Consider the following 15,539-nt stretch of genomic DNA (forward strand, 5'->3'; position numbering starts at 1 on the left):
ATTTTGTCCTACGGGATAGTGTGATCGTACCCTTTGCATTCGAACCACACGAGCGGAATCCTTTCGGAGACCCACAAAGAATACACAGCAAGATCTTTGGATTCTTCAATAGCAACCACTACATGTTCAAAATTTGTTGGAAGACTCCTTAGAACTTTGGAGACTACCTTCTCATCAGATATTTGCTCTCCAAATGATCGCATTTTGTTCACAATTGTTGATACCCGAGAGAGATAAGTTTGAACACCTTCTCCTTCATTCATATTCATAGTTTCAAAGTCACGTCGCATAGATTGCAACTTTACTGTCTTTACTCTTAGTGAACCTTGAAATTCTTTCTCCAAAATATCCCAAGCTTCCTTTGATGTCTCTGCCATAGAAATTCTTGAAAATACACTATCATCCATAGCTTGTTGAATGAAAAACAAAGCCTTTGAATCCTTCTTCTTGTTATCATTATTTCTCCCTTCATCTTCTCCAATTTGCACACCATTCACCACAAGATCCCATAAATCTTGTGACTTAAACAAGGTCTTCATTTTGATACTCCAAAACTCATACTTCTCACCATTGAAGATGGGAATCAAAGGTTGAGAAGAAGTGCTTATTGCCATGAAAAATTTTCTTACAATACTTGAATGAGAATCACACACCTTGTTTTTTAGAAGAATACACAAGATCTTCTAAAACTTTACTTCACTTCAGAAATTCGACGCCCACTTCAATCGAAACCGGGCTCTGATACCACAATGTTGGAGAAAATGGAGAATCGGAGAAGTAAAAACAAAGAAAAAAACTTTGCTTAACAGAGGAAAACAGAGAAAATTGCTTAAATGCTTAATGTAATAGAGAAAAGAAGCCACAACAGTTTTTCTTCTTACAACCAATTTATCACACACGCCTAAAGCAGTTTAAATGAAAATAAAAATAAAGGAAACCGACACAACTTGCACCCTTTCACTAACATTGTTTCACTACAAACTGATTTAAATTTAATAATACTTAACTAATAAGAAACTGTTTTGCATTAATTCAAACAACTTAAAGTTGTGCATTTGCATTCTAATTACAATTGTGCATTTTGTTAATTAAGAGTCTAGTTCCCTGCTTTCCATTTAAGTTCAAGTCCACATACAGTCCCTATTAATTATTCAAGCTCAGGTTCTCTGTCAGTGAAAAATTATGCAGCCTCCTGGCGTCTCCCTCGTTTAAGAGAAATCCGACAATCTAAGCCTTCTCGTCACGCTACGATGAGTGTGTATGGTAAGTGTCGGATGACACCACATACTTAATTCTTCAATTCTCACTATGCTATGAAGAGCGTGTATAGGTCTTTGAGGTATCTATCTGAAAATATGTAATTATTTTTTCTCGCAGGCAATGAGGCGCGTATGGATACTTAAAGTTGTCTCAGCCACTCTATGAAGAGTGTGTACAAAGCCTACCCACCTTGCCGCAAGTGTCGCACTTAGTTTCCTCCCACCGTTCTACGAAGACCATGTATAGAAGGTCCCCTAGCGTGCCACGAACATCGAATGTGGGATTTTGAGTTTAGGATATTATACCTCTGTGATGTGGCGGTGACGTCAATAGCATCATTTCGTGTTGCCTCTTCTCTTTATCTCTCTTTCTCTTTTTTTTTTTTTTAATCTATTTTCTTTTTCTTCCCCTTATTTTTATATATACTCATATATACGCATGCATGCATGCATATATATATATATATATATATATATATGCATGGGCATGAATAACGAGCTAATAATAATAATAAAAAGGAAAACTTGATACTGCTAAGCATATTACATAACAACAATGACTAATACTGATGAAAAAAGCAAGTAAATGAGGATAAAAGGAAGAAGAGATTTACTATTTGTACGTATTTTTTATTTTTTATGTGGAATGGCTGTTTGGGAAATGATGGGTCTTGATTGGGTTTGGGGAGTGAAGTGGGATTTTGGGCTGTATCTATGAGTTTGCCTTGCTGGAAGGGAGAAGAGGTATAGTGAGTAGCTTTTAGGTGGGCTGGTAGACCACACGATTTGGAGTTATAATGGGCTGTTTGGTTTTCTTTTAGAAGTGGGCTGAAGATTTTTATTAAATTTATTTTCTGATTTTTTTTATTGATTGATTTATTTATTTAATAATAGATATACATACAGAGAAATATATAGAAAGGGAAAAAGGTTATTTTGTATAGTTAGCTGGAGGATGTCTGGAAGAGAGAAGTGAAAAGTTGGGGACTGTTTTGGTGGAACTTGGAGGAGTGGTTTGCTGGAAGAGGTAGAAGATGGGCTATTGGGCTTAATTAGATAGTTGTTTGGGTATGTAGGAGTGGCTGCTTGGTTGAGTGGATTAAGAGAGGCGTTTGGGAGATGGTTGACACTGCAGGAAAATCAATAATTATCGGCAGTCATTCCGGCGGTCAAAAAGTCGTCGGTGATTGATAATTTTCCTGTAGTGTGAGGGTTTAGCGAACGGCTGAGAGGAGATGAAGGGAGATGTGGCGTGAGGTGAAGGTGACTGATAGCTTCGCAGGAAGGAGGATGCTGAGTCGGGTGGAGGGAGAAGAGTGCGAGGAGATGAGTTGAGGAGCTGGTGGGTGGACTTGCGACTTATGAAGGTAAATGGAGAGGTGGGGATCGAGCTTCAGTGGTTGTTTGAATGGGGAAGAAGGGAGGAGGAGCAGTAGCAGTGTGAGGCGAGATCAATGAGAAAAATGAGTTCTGCTTTGTAAATGGAAAGGAATGAGTAAACAAAACTGGATCTCTCCTCTTCTGCTAGGTGCCAGAGGCCTCTGCGTCGCACCATGCCACTCCATCGTTCGGCTTTCTTGGCTAGGGTTCAATCTGACGAAGACCGCTCCGCCGCTTGGCCTGATTCTCCTCGACAGCTCGACTGCGTCGCGCCATGCCGCTCCGCATTACGTCGCATCGCACAGCACCTCCGCGTCGAGACTCAGGAATGCCCTCGCGGGTTCGCGGGTCGGGTCGGGTCAACCCGGTAACCCGCGTGGGTCGTGTCCGGGTTGGATATTCTGACCCGTTTAGCTAAATGGGTCGGGTTCGGTTCAACCCGTTTACATCCGGATCAACTCGGGTTTGACCCGAACCCGACCCGTTGACCCAAATTGACACACCAGGAGATGGGGCGTGAGGTGAAGGTGACTGATAGCTTCGCCGGAAGGAGGATGCTGAGTCGGGTGGAGGGAGAGAGTGCGAGGAGCTGGAGGGTGGACTTGCGACTTATGCAGGTAAATGGAAAGGTGGGGAGCTTCGGTGGTTGTTTAAGGGGAAGAAGGGAGGAGGAGAAGTAGCAGTGTGAGGCGTGATCAATGAGAAAAATGAGTTCTGCTTTGTAAATGGAAAGGAATGAGTAAACAAAACTGGATCTCTCCTCTTCTGCTAGGTGGCTAGATTTTGGGAGATATGGGTGAAAAATAAGCTTGCATGAAGGACGAGTGGAAGAATAATTTGGTAAATTCTTTGGAGAAGCACGTAGATTATATGCTAATGGGGAATTCTGTAACTATATATGTATTGGAATAATGAATTAGAGACAAGTTATGCTTTTACTGAGATAATGGATTAAATGCTTAAAACAAAATATGTAAGGCAATGATATCTTAAGAAATGAGTATAATATAGTAGATAATTATGTTGGATGAAATGAGTACAACAATTTTAAGAAGTTTTATTATTATTATTTAATTTAAAATACAATAGATAAGTTAATATTTATATATTTTTATATACTTATACGTATATACATAATAGATAAAATAAATTTAAATAAACTAATTCATTTCAATTTTTTTTCCTCTCCTTATTGAGCATTATTATTATCATTATTTTAAACATACATTCTGATGATCATTATGTTTTTTTTTTTTCTCGCTTATCTTGTCTCATATGTCAGCAAATTTTGCATTTCAATTTGTGTGTAGTCATCTCGTAACTTGACAAGTTTTACTTTTTTATTTGTGTAAATACCTAGAAAATATTACAGTCAATTTTAGGTATTGTCAATGTTCTGAATACAATGACGAAGTCTGTTTTGCAAATGGACAACGCTCTGATCATACCGGCGTAATCTTTTGACAATTAGAGGTTATTTGGATAGTTTTAGTGAAACATCGCGATTTCAAAAAATCATACTCATCATCATTCTCGACTGAGTTGTGCATTGATTACATTTTCTTAGCAAATTCAGAATCTTGAGATTAACATTGAGATACATTTTATAATCGAATAAATGTTTTGAGTTATTTCGATAATGATCGAGGTGTCTCGATACTTGTGATAAACGACATATCGATTAGGTCTCTTCCTCGATGCACTCCAATGATCGTGAAATATATACGAAGGTCAACATCCTTATAGAAAAAATCTCTAGGATATACACATTTAATATATCTTCTATTGGTCTTATGGACCTATAGAAAGTATTGATCAATTACAGTCATGCATCTACTATAGTTTCATGGGCTTCCTTTGAAGCCTATAGAAAGGACCGTATTACCTCACATGAAAGAATTGTAAGGCAATGACCTCCTCTCCACTAAATTGTAGGGCAATAACCTCCCCTTCACTTGGATTTTTTTTAATGATATGTGATATTTAAAGTATTGCAATTTTGATGTATAAATAGGAAATGAAATCGATAAAAATTCATATTTAAGGTGTGTTAAAAAGAATCTCCAATTTATTTTCAGTAGGTAGTAGAAGAGCAATATGGAAGTTTGGTGACTTCCATGGCCATAGGAGGGTTACTGGCCAAGCATAGGTAGCCATTATATATCAATTTTATTTTATTCCATCTTTCATCTTTCTTAATTTACCATCAATTCCTTTCATCTCCCACTTTACATAAAAATAATTTTTTTTAAAAAAAAGGTTCCTTTGAATTATAGTTTCTCCTTCCAAATTCAAAGGTAGTTATGAATTATAGGTTCTCCTTTCATCTCCATCACTTTCCTCTTTATCAGACACTCCTCCACACTTCTAATCCACTCGTAGAGACCCTAATTAATCTCTCTTTTCACAATCTAAAAATATTGCATAACCTTGGCGTTCTTTGCCAACCTAGGTATTCCACCATTCCATCAAATCCATAAGACTACATCTGCAACCTTAAATTACTCAAATAATCCTTAATTCCATATCTATAAAGACAACTCCATTTATTACAGCAAATCATGATATGCACATTTGAATCAGTGTCAAAAAATCTATGAAGAAAATTGATGAAAATTGGCTTGAAGGGGTGGTAAAATTAGTTAGATGAGCATAAATGTGTTAGAATGATTATCCAACTTGAACCATGTGTTAGGTGTTGATTAGGATTGGGGACCTATCAAATTTTGTTCCATAAGTCCAAAAAGTATCAAGTATTCTACATAGTTTATGCATGGTATGGTTTGTTTCTAAAGTACCTAACATTATCCATGGGGATATAACTAGTGTGAGAGTTGATGACTGGAGTCAAATTCAATGTTGGTCCCATGACTAGTGAGTTTTGAAGTTATTAAGGACATTGGGATGGTAGGAGACAAACAAATATTCTATGTCAATAGGTGTCAAAGTCAATGTCCCAAGCTTTGAGCATGGCATATAGAGCACAAATGATAGGTATCATTTGTGACAACCCATGTTTAGTGGATGTTTGAGCTAATAGGTGTGCAGATGATGGGTTGTGTAATAGATGTTAGGTATGGCCTTTTATTCACCTAAGTTTGGACGCAAAGACTCACTTCCAAAGGTTGTTTCAAGGTATTCATATAAGAACCCTATAGTTTATTTTAGTTTTGTACCACTCTTCCTTATTCCTTGTTATGTTGTGAGGCTTATAAGGAAGAGTAATTGAGTGTTGGGCTTGACGATGACATAGGTGATGGCTTTGAAAGCCCATGCCTAAGAGGGGAGTGGGGAGGAGAAAGATTGTACCTCCTATACGGTTGTGACCATTGTGTCTAAAACCTCTAGCTAGCCTCACATTAAAGCATGGTAAGAGAGACCAAGAGGAAGCAGATGGATCCTTATACACATACGTGAGTAGTTCTGATTTGCATGAGGTTACAAAATTCATATTGATGGATCTTCAATGATAGAAACATAAGTAACTGACATGCAATAACTAAAATGTTATGTGTGAACTTTAAAGATAGGCAAAATTGAATTGAGTAGCAAAATTTATAGTAAATGTTATAGAAAATGAGAGATATATGACGAGTAGGTGAGTAAATGAATCTTATGAGAAGCAAAAGAGTTGATAATGAATGACATTGACTAATAAGTTCTCATGTGGTGGTAGTGAGGAGGTGAGTTGGCAACTTTAAAGGAAATAACGACATGGGGAGCGGGTGGTTATAAGGTAGGAGAAATGTGAGTTTATAATTATTTATTATGAATATTAGAGTGTTTGAATACTTGAGTGTTAGGAAAAACGAGGACCAAAGAGAGCCTAATGGAACCTTTCATACTTGGAAGTTATATAATAAAGATTAGTGGAGGATTCCTTGGTTGTCATGTTAGAGGAGACTTTAGTTGTCATGCCACAGAAGGCAATGCTGGAGCATTGTCCAAAATAAATGGGTCGCCAAGTCATTGGCTTTCCCACATCCAGGAGATGAAAGGAGATTAAGCCCACTTTTCAGATCTTGTTTGGTGTTGTACAATAATAGAAATACCTAAATAGAGGGAGCTTGTGACAACATGAAAATTAAGAGCGAACAAGCGCTCTTGGAAGCATTGATCGAAGGTGATATCAAATAGTAATTGATGGTGGTAGAAATAACACAAAATGTTTGAAAAAGCAAATTCGATATATTTAGTTACATACATTTAGATTTGTGGGAAATCATGACCCCATCATGTGGCCATATATATAAGCGCTGATAGGATTTTGTTAGCATGTGGGTCAAATATGGGTTGTTAAATTAGATAAATCATTGGTGTTGAATGTGCTGGCAGGACAAATATTGTTGATGGGTTGTGTATGAGCCAGTGGATTGTCTATTAGCTTGAGTACTACCATGTTAGGACAAAGCATAAGAGGTTAAGGGCGCTTATGTTCTAGAAATCGGATGAATCCAAACTATCAAATAGTATGGAATATAATAAGCTAATTCTAAGCAGGCATTAAATATAAATAAGCTAGTAAATAGACCCCCAAAAGTTATGCTCGCAATATGAAAACTATTTTAATTAGCACAAGAATATAGAATTATATTATTTTATTTTTTAATGTATGAAAGAAAATAAATAGAAGGATACACAATTATCCTAATTGAGACCCAAAAAATTATTACCTTAAATCAATATTCAAGTTTGACAAAAGGTGAACATGTGGAGCAATTTGAGATATATGACTTTGCTTCATTGTTTATACACATTTTAATGGCTTCTAGTTTTGATTTGATTTGTCATTTTCCCTTCAAATAGTTGGATGGGAGCTTATGCTCCAAATATTGCTTGGTGTTCACTTGATGGTTTGATGTTTGCACTTTTAATAATGATTTTTGTTCTTATGATGCTATTGTGATACATCCTTCTTAAATTTTTTTGACTCGTTTTATATTACTATTGTCTAAAATATGAGCAATACCAATTAGGATGGATCTGCCTTCCTTTTGAGTGACTTCTTTGCTACCCTATTGGCAAGAAGCTTTTCATCTTGAATATTGCTTGGGTGTTTAGAACAAGGGGAGTCCACGAGCCGTGCATTAAGAAGTTTGTTGTGAGTTCATATTCTACTCATTCGAGTATTTTTTGTTTGGAATTACTCGTCACTGAAAATCATATTTGTATTCGATTCATTTTATTCTCAATGAGCTTGTTGAACTCATTTTCGACTTGAATTGACTCAAATTATTGATTTTTTTTCTTTTAATTTTCAATTTTTTTATAAATTAATCATATATGCATACAAATAAATATATAAATAATCATAAATTATTATAATTTGAAAATTCTAATTGTTATAAGAATTCCTCCAATGAGGAAACTAACAAGGAGAGACTTAATTTGTTAGAGATTTAAGATTTCAACGTAAAGCGGCATCAATCTCAATCGAGACAAAGAACCATTCTAATTCAGCGGCAAACTAACATTCAAAGTAAGGGACTATGAAGGCTAGAGATGCGAGATTCAAGAGAAACATAGAGAACAATAGAGGTGATAAAATGTAAATCCCATAAAGATAAAAATGTCAGGGTTTTTAATTCCAAGCTTATAGCCTGTGGAATGAGCAACCCATATTTATAAACCCAAAATGCAATGCACATAAACATTGGATTTAGAATCCAATCAATGGCTATGAATAATTAAACATTGCTTACTAGATTCAAAATATGGGACTATGAAGACTTGAGATGCGGGATTCAAGAGAAACATAGAGAACAAGAGAGGTGATAAAATGTAAATCCCATAAAGATAAAAATGTTAGGGTTTTTAATTCCAAGCTTATAGCCTGTGGAATGAGCAACCCATATTTATAAACCCAAAATGCAATGCACATAAACATTGGATTTAGAATCCAATCAATGGCTATGAATAATTAAACATTGCTTACTAGAAAATTTAATAATAATAAAAAAAAACTGTTGATGTGTGATAAATTTTTTTGTCTGTCCCTTTAAAATCCTTATTAAACAGAGCACTTTGCATTTACGTCAGTCCTCCCCGTTCGGTTTTATTTTGACTTTGGCGAGTTTCTGTAGTTGTTTGATAGCTCAAATATTAGCTAGTTTTTTTTTTTTTTTTAATTCGTGGCAACGGTGTCTCCACTTTTGAAAAAATTATTAGGTCTTCCGAACGGACGTAGAGGAACGTCCGGTCGGCATTAAAATCCCGCCAAAAAACTCGGTATTTGCTCGGTATTGCTAGGTATTATTTGCTAATAACGAGGAATACCGCTCTGTGAAGATCAATACCGAATTATACCGAGCAATACCGAGTTATACAAAAAATACCGAATAGCTCGATATAACTTGGTATTGGGTCTTCACATGATGGTATTCCTCGTTATTGTTTGGTATTGCTCAGTATTTGCTCGGTAGTCTCGCTTTTTGGCGCGATTTTAGCTCCGACCGGACGTAGCTCTACGTCCGATCGGAGGACCTAATAATTGTTCCCACTATTGTTATGATATTTTTTTTTGTTTTTTTGGGGACATTTAGGCCATTTAAGGCAAACTCACACACACAATGCATACACAAAGACTTGAATTCAAGACCTCTTAGTTGGAAGCATAAGCTCTCAACCAACAAGCCAAGGTGAGCTGTGTATTGTTATGATATTTGAGCCAGAATCTCATCGTCCCTTAAAAAAATAAAATAAAATCGAAGCTAACATATTTTAAATATTAGCTATGTGGAAGTCGCCATGTCCGGCGGGTTGATGGGCCCACCACGATGAGAGGCCAAACTACTTGCTCGCCAGTCGCCCCGAAGAAATGGCAAGCGAGCTTTGCTCTCTCTTTCTCTCTCCTCCGCCGACAGCGAAGTTGGGAGGAGAAAGTAGTTTTAGAGAGATTCTCTCCCCATTTCTGAAGGCTCACAAGGTTCACTGCGAATCGAGTAATTTGGGGATTCGCGGAATCTTCTTCTCCGCTCCAACTTCAAAATCGGGCTCGAAAACAGTCCGTGTTTATCGGACTTATGTGTGGAATTGAAGCGATGTGGTCATCGATTTGAGGCTATTTGTTGGTTGATGGGAGCGAGATAGGTTTGATGATGGGGCTTTTTAGGTGGTGGTGAGAGGTGGGGTGATCGACGTGGGCATGAAGCGGAGGGCGTCAGAATGGCGGCCCCGGCTGTCGAGTTGGATCATCAACTGGATCTGGTGGATTCTTGGGATCTTTCTAGTGGTTGCTCTCGTTCTTTTTCTCGTGCAGCACCATCAGATTATTCCGCAACAGCTCCCAATGCAGGTGAAGGACGCCATTACCGAGCTTTAGTTAATTCTTGCCTTCTAGGACACATTTTTATTAGGTTTTCTAACAGTAGGTCGTCTTGTCTTTGCATTGTTGTGTTTCCGTTTTCTTAAAGTGGGATTTTCTTTGTTTTTTATTCGCGTTAGGTTTTTGTTTTTGATATGCTTTGATGACTTCTGAGTAAAATTTTGAAGCTTCTCTTTTGGATCTTGATTGATTTTTTCTTGCTTTGCTGCGTTACGCAAGTAACCAGTAACCAGCCTTACCGGGCAAGAGGAAACTATGAGTGAAAAGGTACTGATGCACTGGTTTTTGTTCCGTTCCATTTAAAAATGTATTGATACCCCCCAACATAAAACTCATTCATTTGCTAAAGCATGAATTTTGAAATAATTTTAAAATCTAAAAAAAAAGTCCAAATATCATAGCTAGAAGCTTCATAATCTATGAGATCATTCAAATTTTATTTTTAGCAAATTTGTAGTCAAGGCCATACAGTTTGATAAGATGACCCTGACAATACCAAAAATGCTTTGATCCGAGTCCAAATAGGTTTAAATCAATCTCTCATATGCATAATTAATAAATCTAAAAGCCATTTGAGAGATAATATCATCTAAATTTTGTGTTTTTAATCAAAATAAGTTTCATAACGATAAGAATCTGATGAGTTTAAAATCACTTAATCTTGAGTATTTAAGGCTCCCTTCAAAAAATTGTAAGTGGGTGATTTTTCTACACATTAGGGAGAGAATCTTCAATTGAGAGAAACTTGATATTCATAGAGAATTGTAAAACTTTGTCTATCATCACCACCAACCTAACGCCATCAATCATTTAGCATCAATGCATATTGTTGCTGCCACCGAATACCAATCGTTGACCAATATTGATGTTCATCATTGCCATCATCCCACACTAGTTGTCTATTGGAATTGATGTTTATCATTGCTATTGTTTGGTGCTAGTGATCAACCTACATCAATACCTGTCATTGCTACCGTTTGACATCCATCAATCATTGTCATTTAACATCATATCCAATTGACTGTAACTTAATGCAATGCTTGATGCCCATCACCAACATCATCTTAGGTCTATCATCCATCATTATTTGTTATCTGTGTTCCTGGCCACCTAGTTTCCCTTCCTATCAAGAGAATGACTAAGTCTACTCCCTACTATTGCTTGACTTCCAACATTCCTCACTAATCATTTTTTGAAACTTTCTAATGACCAATGTTCGACGCACATCAGTCAACAAGGCCTAGCACCCTCCTTCTCAATCTTCTGTATGATTTAAGACATGCCAAGAGGGCGATGAATCAACTGTGCAAAATTCTTTGCATTATATAACTTATGAAGTTCTTCCCAACTTAAACCCCAAAAATGCAATATGAAATATTTCATAATAAGCATGCACGTGAGAAGTAATCAATGATATGATATGTGGAAGTTATAATTATAATAACTAGATAAATAATATAGCGTATACGCATACAAGATGTGATATTTTATAAGATTATTAAGTCAAGCACAATATAATTGATGGGTTACTCAATTACTATTAGATGAACATGCAAATGTAACCATCAGACTAAGTAAGTGTTGAATGATTAATTTATCTTGTAATGAATGATTCAACTATAGGCACAATTATAAAATATTTATACGCTACACTAGCTTGTATGATTAATTTTATCAATCATTAAAATAATTATTATGGGCAAGGGCACCACCTCTAACCTCTAAGCCTAAGGCTAGGGGAACTTCTTCTAAAGTGATCAAACACTTCTATAGTATCTAAGGTCATCACTAATTTTCATAAAGTTCAATATAAGCTTGATACAAAATAATTGCAAGTCAACTACTAAATCAAATGCACTAAACCAAATAATTTCAAAAAATTGAGAGGATGAGCATAGCTTTTCTTCTTGAATATGAGAAAACATTTATGCTCAAAATGCCCTTGTATTTTTATACGATTATATGTGGGATAATCTATGTATTAAAGTTGGAATATAAAACCCAAAATGAAACTCCAAAATGTTAAGTTTTGGCTATAATCAATTCTTCAACTACCATAAGCAACTAATTTGAGCAATAGTCGAATAAGGAAATAGCTACTATTTCAAATGCTTAAAATAAATTCATTTTTTATTCAAAGAATTTCATATAATATATGAATATATAAAAAAAAATTCAAGGAACTCAGTGGAATATGAATTAAGCCTGAATTTTAAAAGTCAAAAGTTATTTATTTCATTAATATTAAGTTTAACATATTTTTATGAATTTTGGATATTTTAAATGAGCTTCTATAAAAATATCATGTAAAAATAAAAATTATAAAATCATTTAAAAATTAATAAGATATAAGCTAATTATTCTAAATTAATATAAGAGGAGCTTACATTCATACCATATAATTCTTATGTATTTACATATGTAAATACTAAACTTTGATATTTATGAATATAACAATTTATTATCTCAATCACATCAAAACATATGCATGAAATTGTATATTTCGTTTTAGAAAAGTTAATATTAGTGATATTTTTTGTATGATTTAAAGATTTGAGTGTTATATAAGGAAATATCAAATTTAACTATTATTAATTAATATACCTAATAAATATTAATAAATAGAAAATAAATTCAAAAGAAATTAATAAAACATTATAAGTAAATCTTGATTACTATAAAAATATATTTTAAATTATATTTAGAATATTGTTATATTTTCAGTAATTCTTATTTTTCATTTTCTTCTTCATGAAATTATATTGTTGTGAATCATCACTTCATAGTATATTGACATTTTTCCTTCTAATTTTGTTTTCTTTTTCATTGGCTTTTCCATCTATATTATGATGAATATTAAATGAAGTATTGAATGCATCCAGAGTAGATAATCCACTATTTAAATTTGAAATTAGTTAGATATCATCTAGCAATAATGTCTGACGGAAATAGTTGATATCTAAAGAGTTTAGCTCATTTAACTCATTATCAATACATGGAGAGAATCCACCAATTAACAAAATAGATCAAATTTAATATTATGTACTTTGTAATAATATTAAAATGTGTTTTTTTTTTGCAAATATCAAAATTAAATTTATTTAAAATAGGAGGATGAAAAATAGATTGTCTAGAATACTAAAAAGAACTTGAATTATGTGTAATTTAGTTTGATACTCTAGAAAGTTAAGCCTAATAAAGATTATTATGAGCACTAGCTTCAACAATGTTAAACCTGAAAGTTTAAGGCACACCAAATTCAACCTCTATTTATCTATCGTAAACCCTCAATCCGATCTCCCCTTTATCAAAAACACAATTAAGTTACTTCCTCATAGTCATTGGAGTTCCAACATACCTAATTGACCATTGCCAACAAATAATTGTCATCTATTTATCATCGATGTATGATGCTCATATTCTATTTATCGGTCTCCCCTCCCATTAGGAGAACAATCAAGTCAATTTTTTACTATCATCTGACTTTAGACATTCACTCTTGACTATTATTTGATATTTGCCAACAACCAAAATCCAATGCTTGTCAACTTTCGACATCCATCAACCATCAACATCTAAACATCATCTAATCAGTCATCCAGTCTCCCTTTTAGCAAGAGTATGATTGAATTGACCATTCTTCATCACTTGGCTTTTGATATTCTTCATTGAACATCATCTAATGCTTGATAAAAATCGATATCAAGTGTGCATCATCCATCAATATGAGATGCATATGTTCCCATCGCTTAACCTTTGATCAACACAACCGCCATCACTGTAGAATGAAAACTTTGGGGCACTTTAAGTCTTTTTCTATTACACCACAAGCAATGTCTTTGTTTTTCTTGTTTATTGCATTATATTGATGCCTTCTATATTTATAAGAAAGGGCACCCTTTATAATTCTTAACTCATACTAGTTGGATTATTTCAATTGGGGCCCCGTAGTTTTCCTCTTCTCAAAATTTTCACAAATAATTTAGTCTCTTATGTGCCTCTCTTATAGAATTGGTGGTAAGACCTGCAATGCTTTATGGTGCCGAATGTTGGCTATTAAAAGAGAAGCATAATACTAAGTTAAGTGTTGCAGAGATGAGGATGCTTAGGTGGATGAGTGGCTTTACCCTTAGAGATAGGATACGTAATGAGCATATACGTGAAAAGGTTGGAGTAGCTCCAGTGGAAGATAAGATTAGAGAGAGTCGCCTTAGATGGTTGGTCACATTAAACGGAGTCCTTCTGATGACCCGGTTAGGAAAGTTGAGGTATTAAATTTAACTGATGTTAAGAAATGTAGATGTAAACCTAAAAAAGACTTGGTTAGAAAATATTAGAAATGGTATGATGAGGACATCCATAGAAGATTCCAGCACACGTACCATCGGAGGGGTCGTCGAGCGACGGCCATGATTCAGAGTCTTTATTTCTGATTTTTATTTTATTCATGTAATTTTTATTTCGTGTTTTTCTATTTGTACCCCTATGAGGGAGTTAGTGTTTATTGTAGCCCAAGGGCGATGTTGTCTTTTGTCTTTTATTTTCGGATAGCCTATATACAGGCTTTATCATTGTATTTGCTCTTTAGTTTTTTGATGAATGAAAACTTACACTTCATGTTCTCTTTGTGAGTGCAAACCTCCTCGATCTCTTAGTGAGTTCGTAGGAGAAGCTAGATCTCTTTGTGAGTTCTAGGTTTTCTTGTCCTTCTCTTTTCTTTTATCTTTCTTGATCAAGTCGTCGTTGCGGAGAATTTGGGATATTTCATCTCGTTCGTTGGATAGATCTACTTGAACATGTTCCTACAAACCTACCCCCTCCCATTGACCTCACTGCCGGCCCGGCTCAGCCTACGGAGTTTGTCCCAGGCCGTCGGCCTGACACAGACCCCAACCCGGTACCCGGCCAGCAGCCATTCGACCAGCCCTGCTCAGTGCCCCGCGGCTTCCTCCCCCTCCTTGCCGCCGCCCTCACTTCCCTAGTCCAACCCTTGTGAATTTTTGAATTTTCCCCTCCACTTAATTTGCTTTCCTAATCAGGCTTCCTAGCATATTTGGAAAGTTGAAATAATGGGGTGTTACACTTGAATTTTGAATCAAATTCCTCATAATCCCTCCTCTCGTTTCATCTATGAGTTTGGGAGTTACTTAATATTTAATTAAATTACTGAAATTAAAATCAGAATTTGTGAGTTATATTAATTTTAATTACATATGTGCGTACACCCACCTCATTCAAATCCTTCAATTGCCACATCAACCGCCTTACATGGCCCATGGCCCCTCTCTCCCTTCTCTACTCCCCTATTATTTTTTCTTTAATGCACCCTTTAATTCCTTCCTCCTAAAGCTTATTTCCAAATTTCAAAATCTGAAATTGGAAATTGACGGATACCTCTCCAATTTTGGAAACTCTGAAATTTTAAACATCCGATTTTGCTGCTTCTTCCCCAGTAGCCCTCACCCCGCCCTGCTCCTCTCAAACCCTCAGGTGAATTCCTCCCCTCTTGCCATAGCTCACGGCATAGTCCTCCCACCTCCCTTTTTTTCTTCCCAAACTCAATACCCACCATAAGC

The 15,539-nt window shown here is 35.5% G+C and overlaps 1 protein-coding gene across 2 annotated transcripts in view; it reads left to right on the forward strand.

Annotated features, from left to right (window-relative positions):
* The first annotated feature begins 9,431 nt into the window (after positions 1–9,431).
* The window catches only part of LOC110106864 (probable galacturonosyltransferase 11), a 22,233-nt gene continuing 16,125 nt past the window's right edge, over positions 9,432–15,539 (forward strand). The window contains exon 1 of one of the 2 annotated variants that reach the window (XM_028693184.1): positions 9,432–9,933. In XM_028693184.1, the coding sequence (XP_028549017.1) occupies positions 9,804–9,933 (130 nt within the window). In that variant the 5' untranslated portion in view covers positions 9,432–9,803. The remainder of the gene's footprint in view (positions 9,934–15,539) is intronic. The other variant, XM_020836927.2, reaches the window with a different exon arrangement.

The sequence above is a fragment of the Dendrobium catenatum genome, unplaced genomic scaffold (assembly GCF_001605985.2).
Source record: "Dendrobium catenatum unplaced genomic scaffold, ASM160598v2 fragScaff_scaffold_231, whole genome shotgun sequence".
NCBI lineage: Eukaryota > Viridiplantae > Streptophyta > Magnoliopsida > Asparagales > Orchidaceae > Dendrobium > Dendrobium catenatum.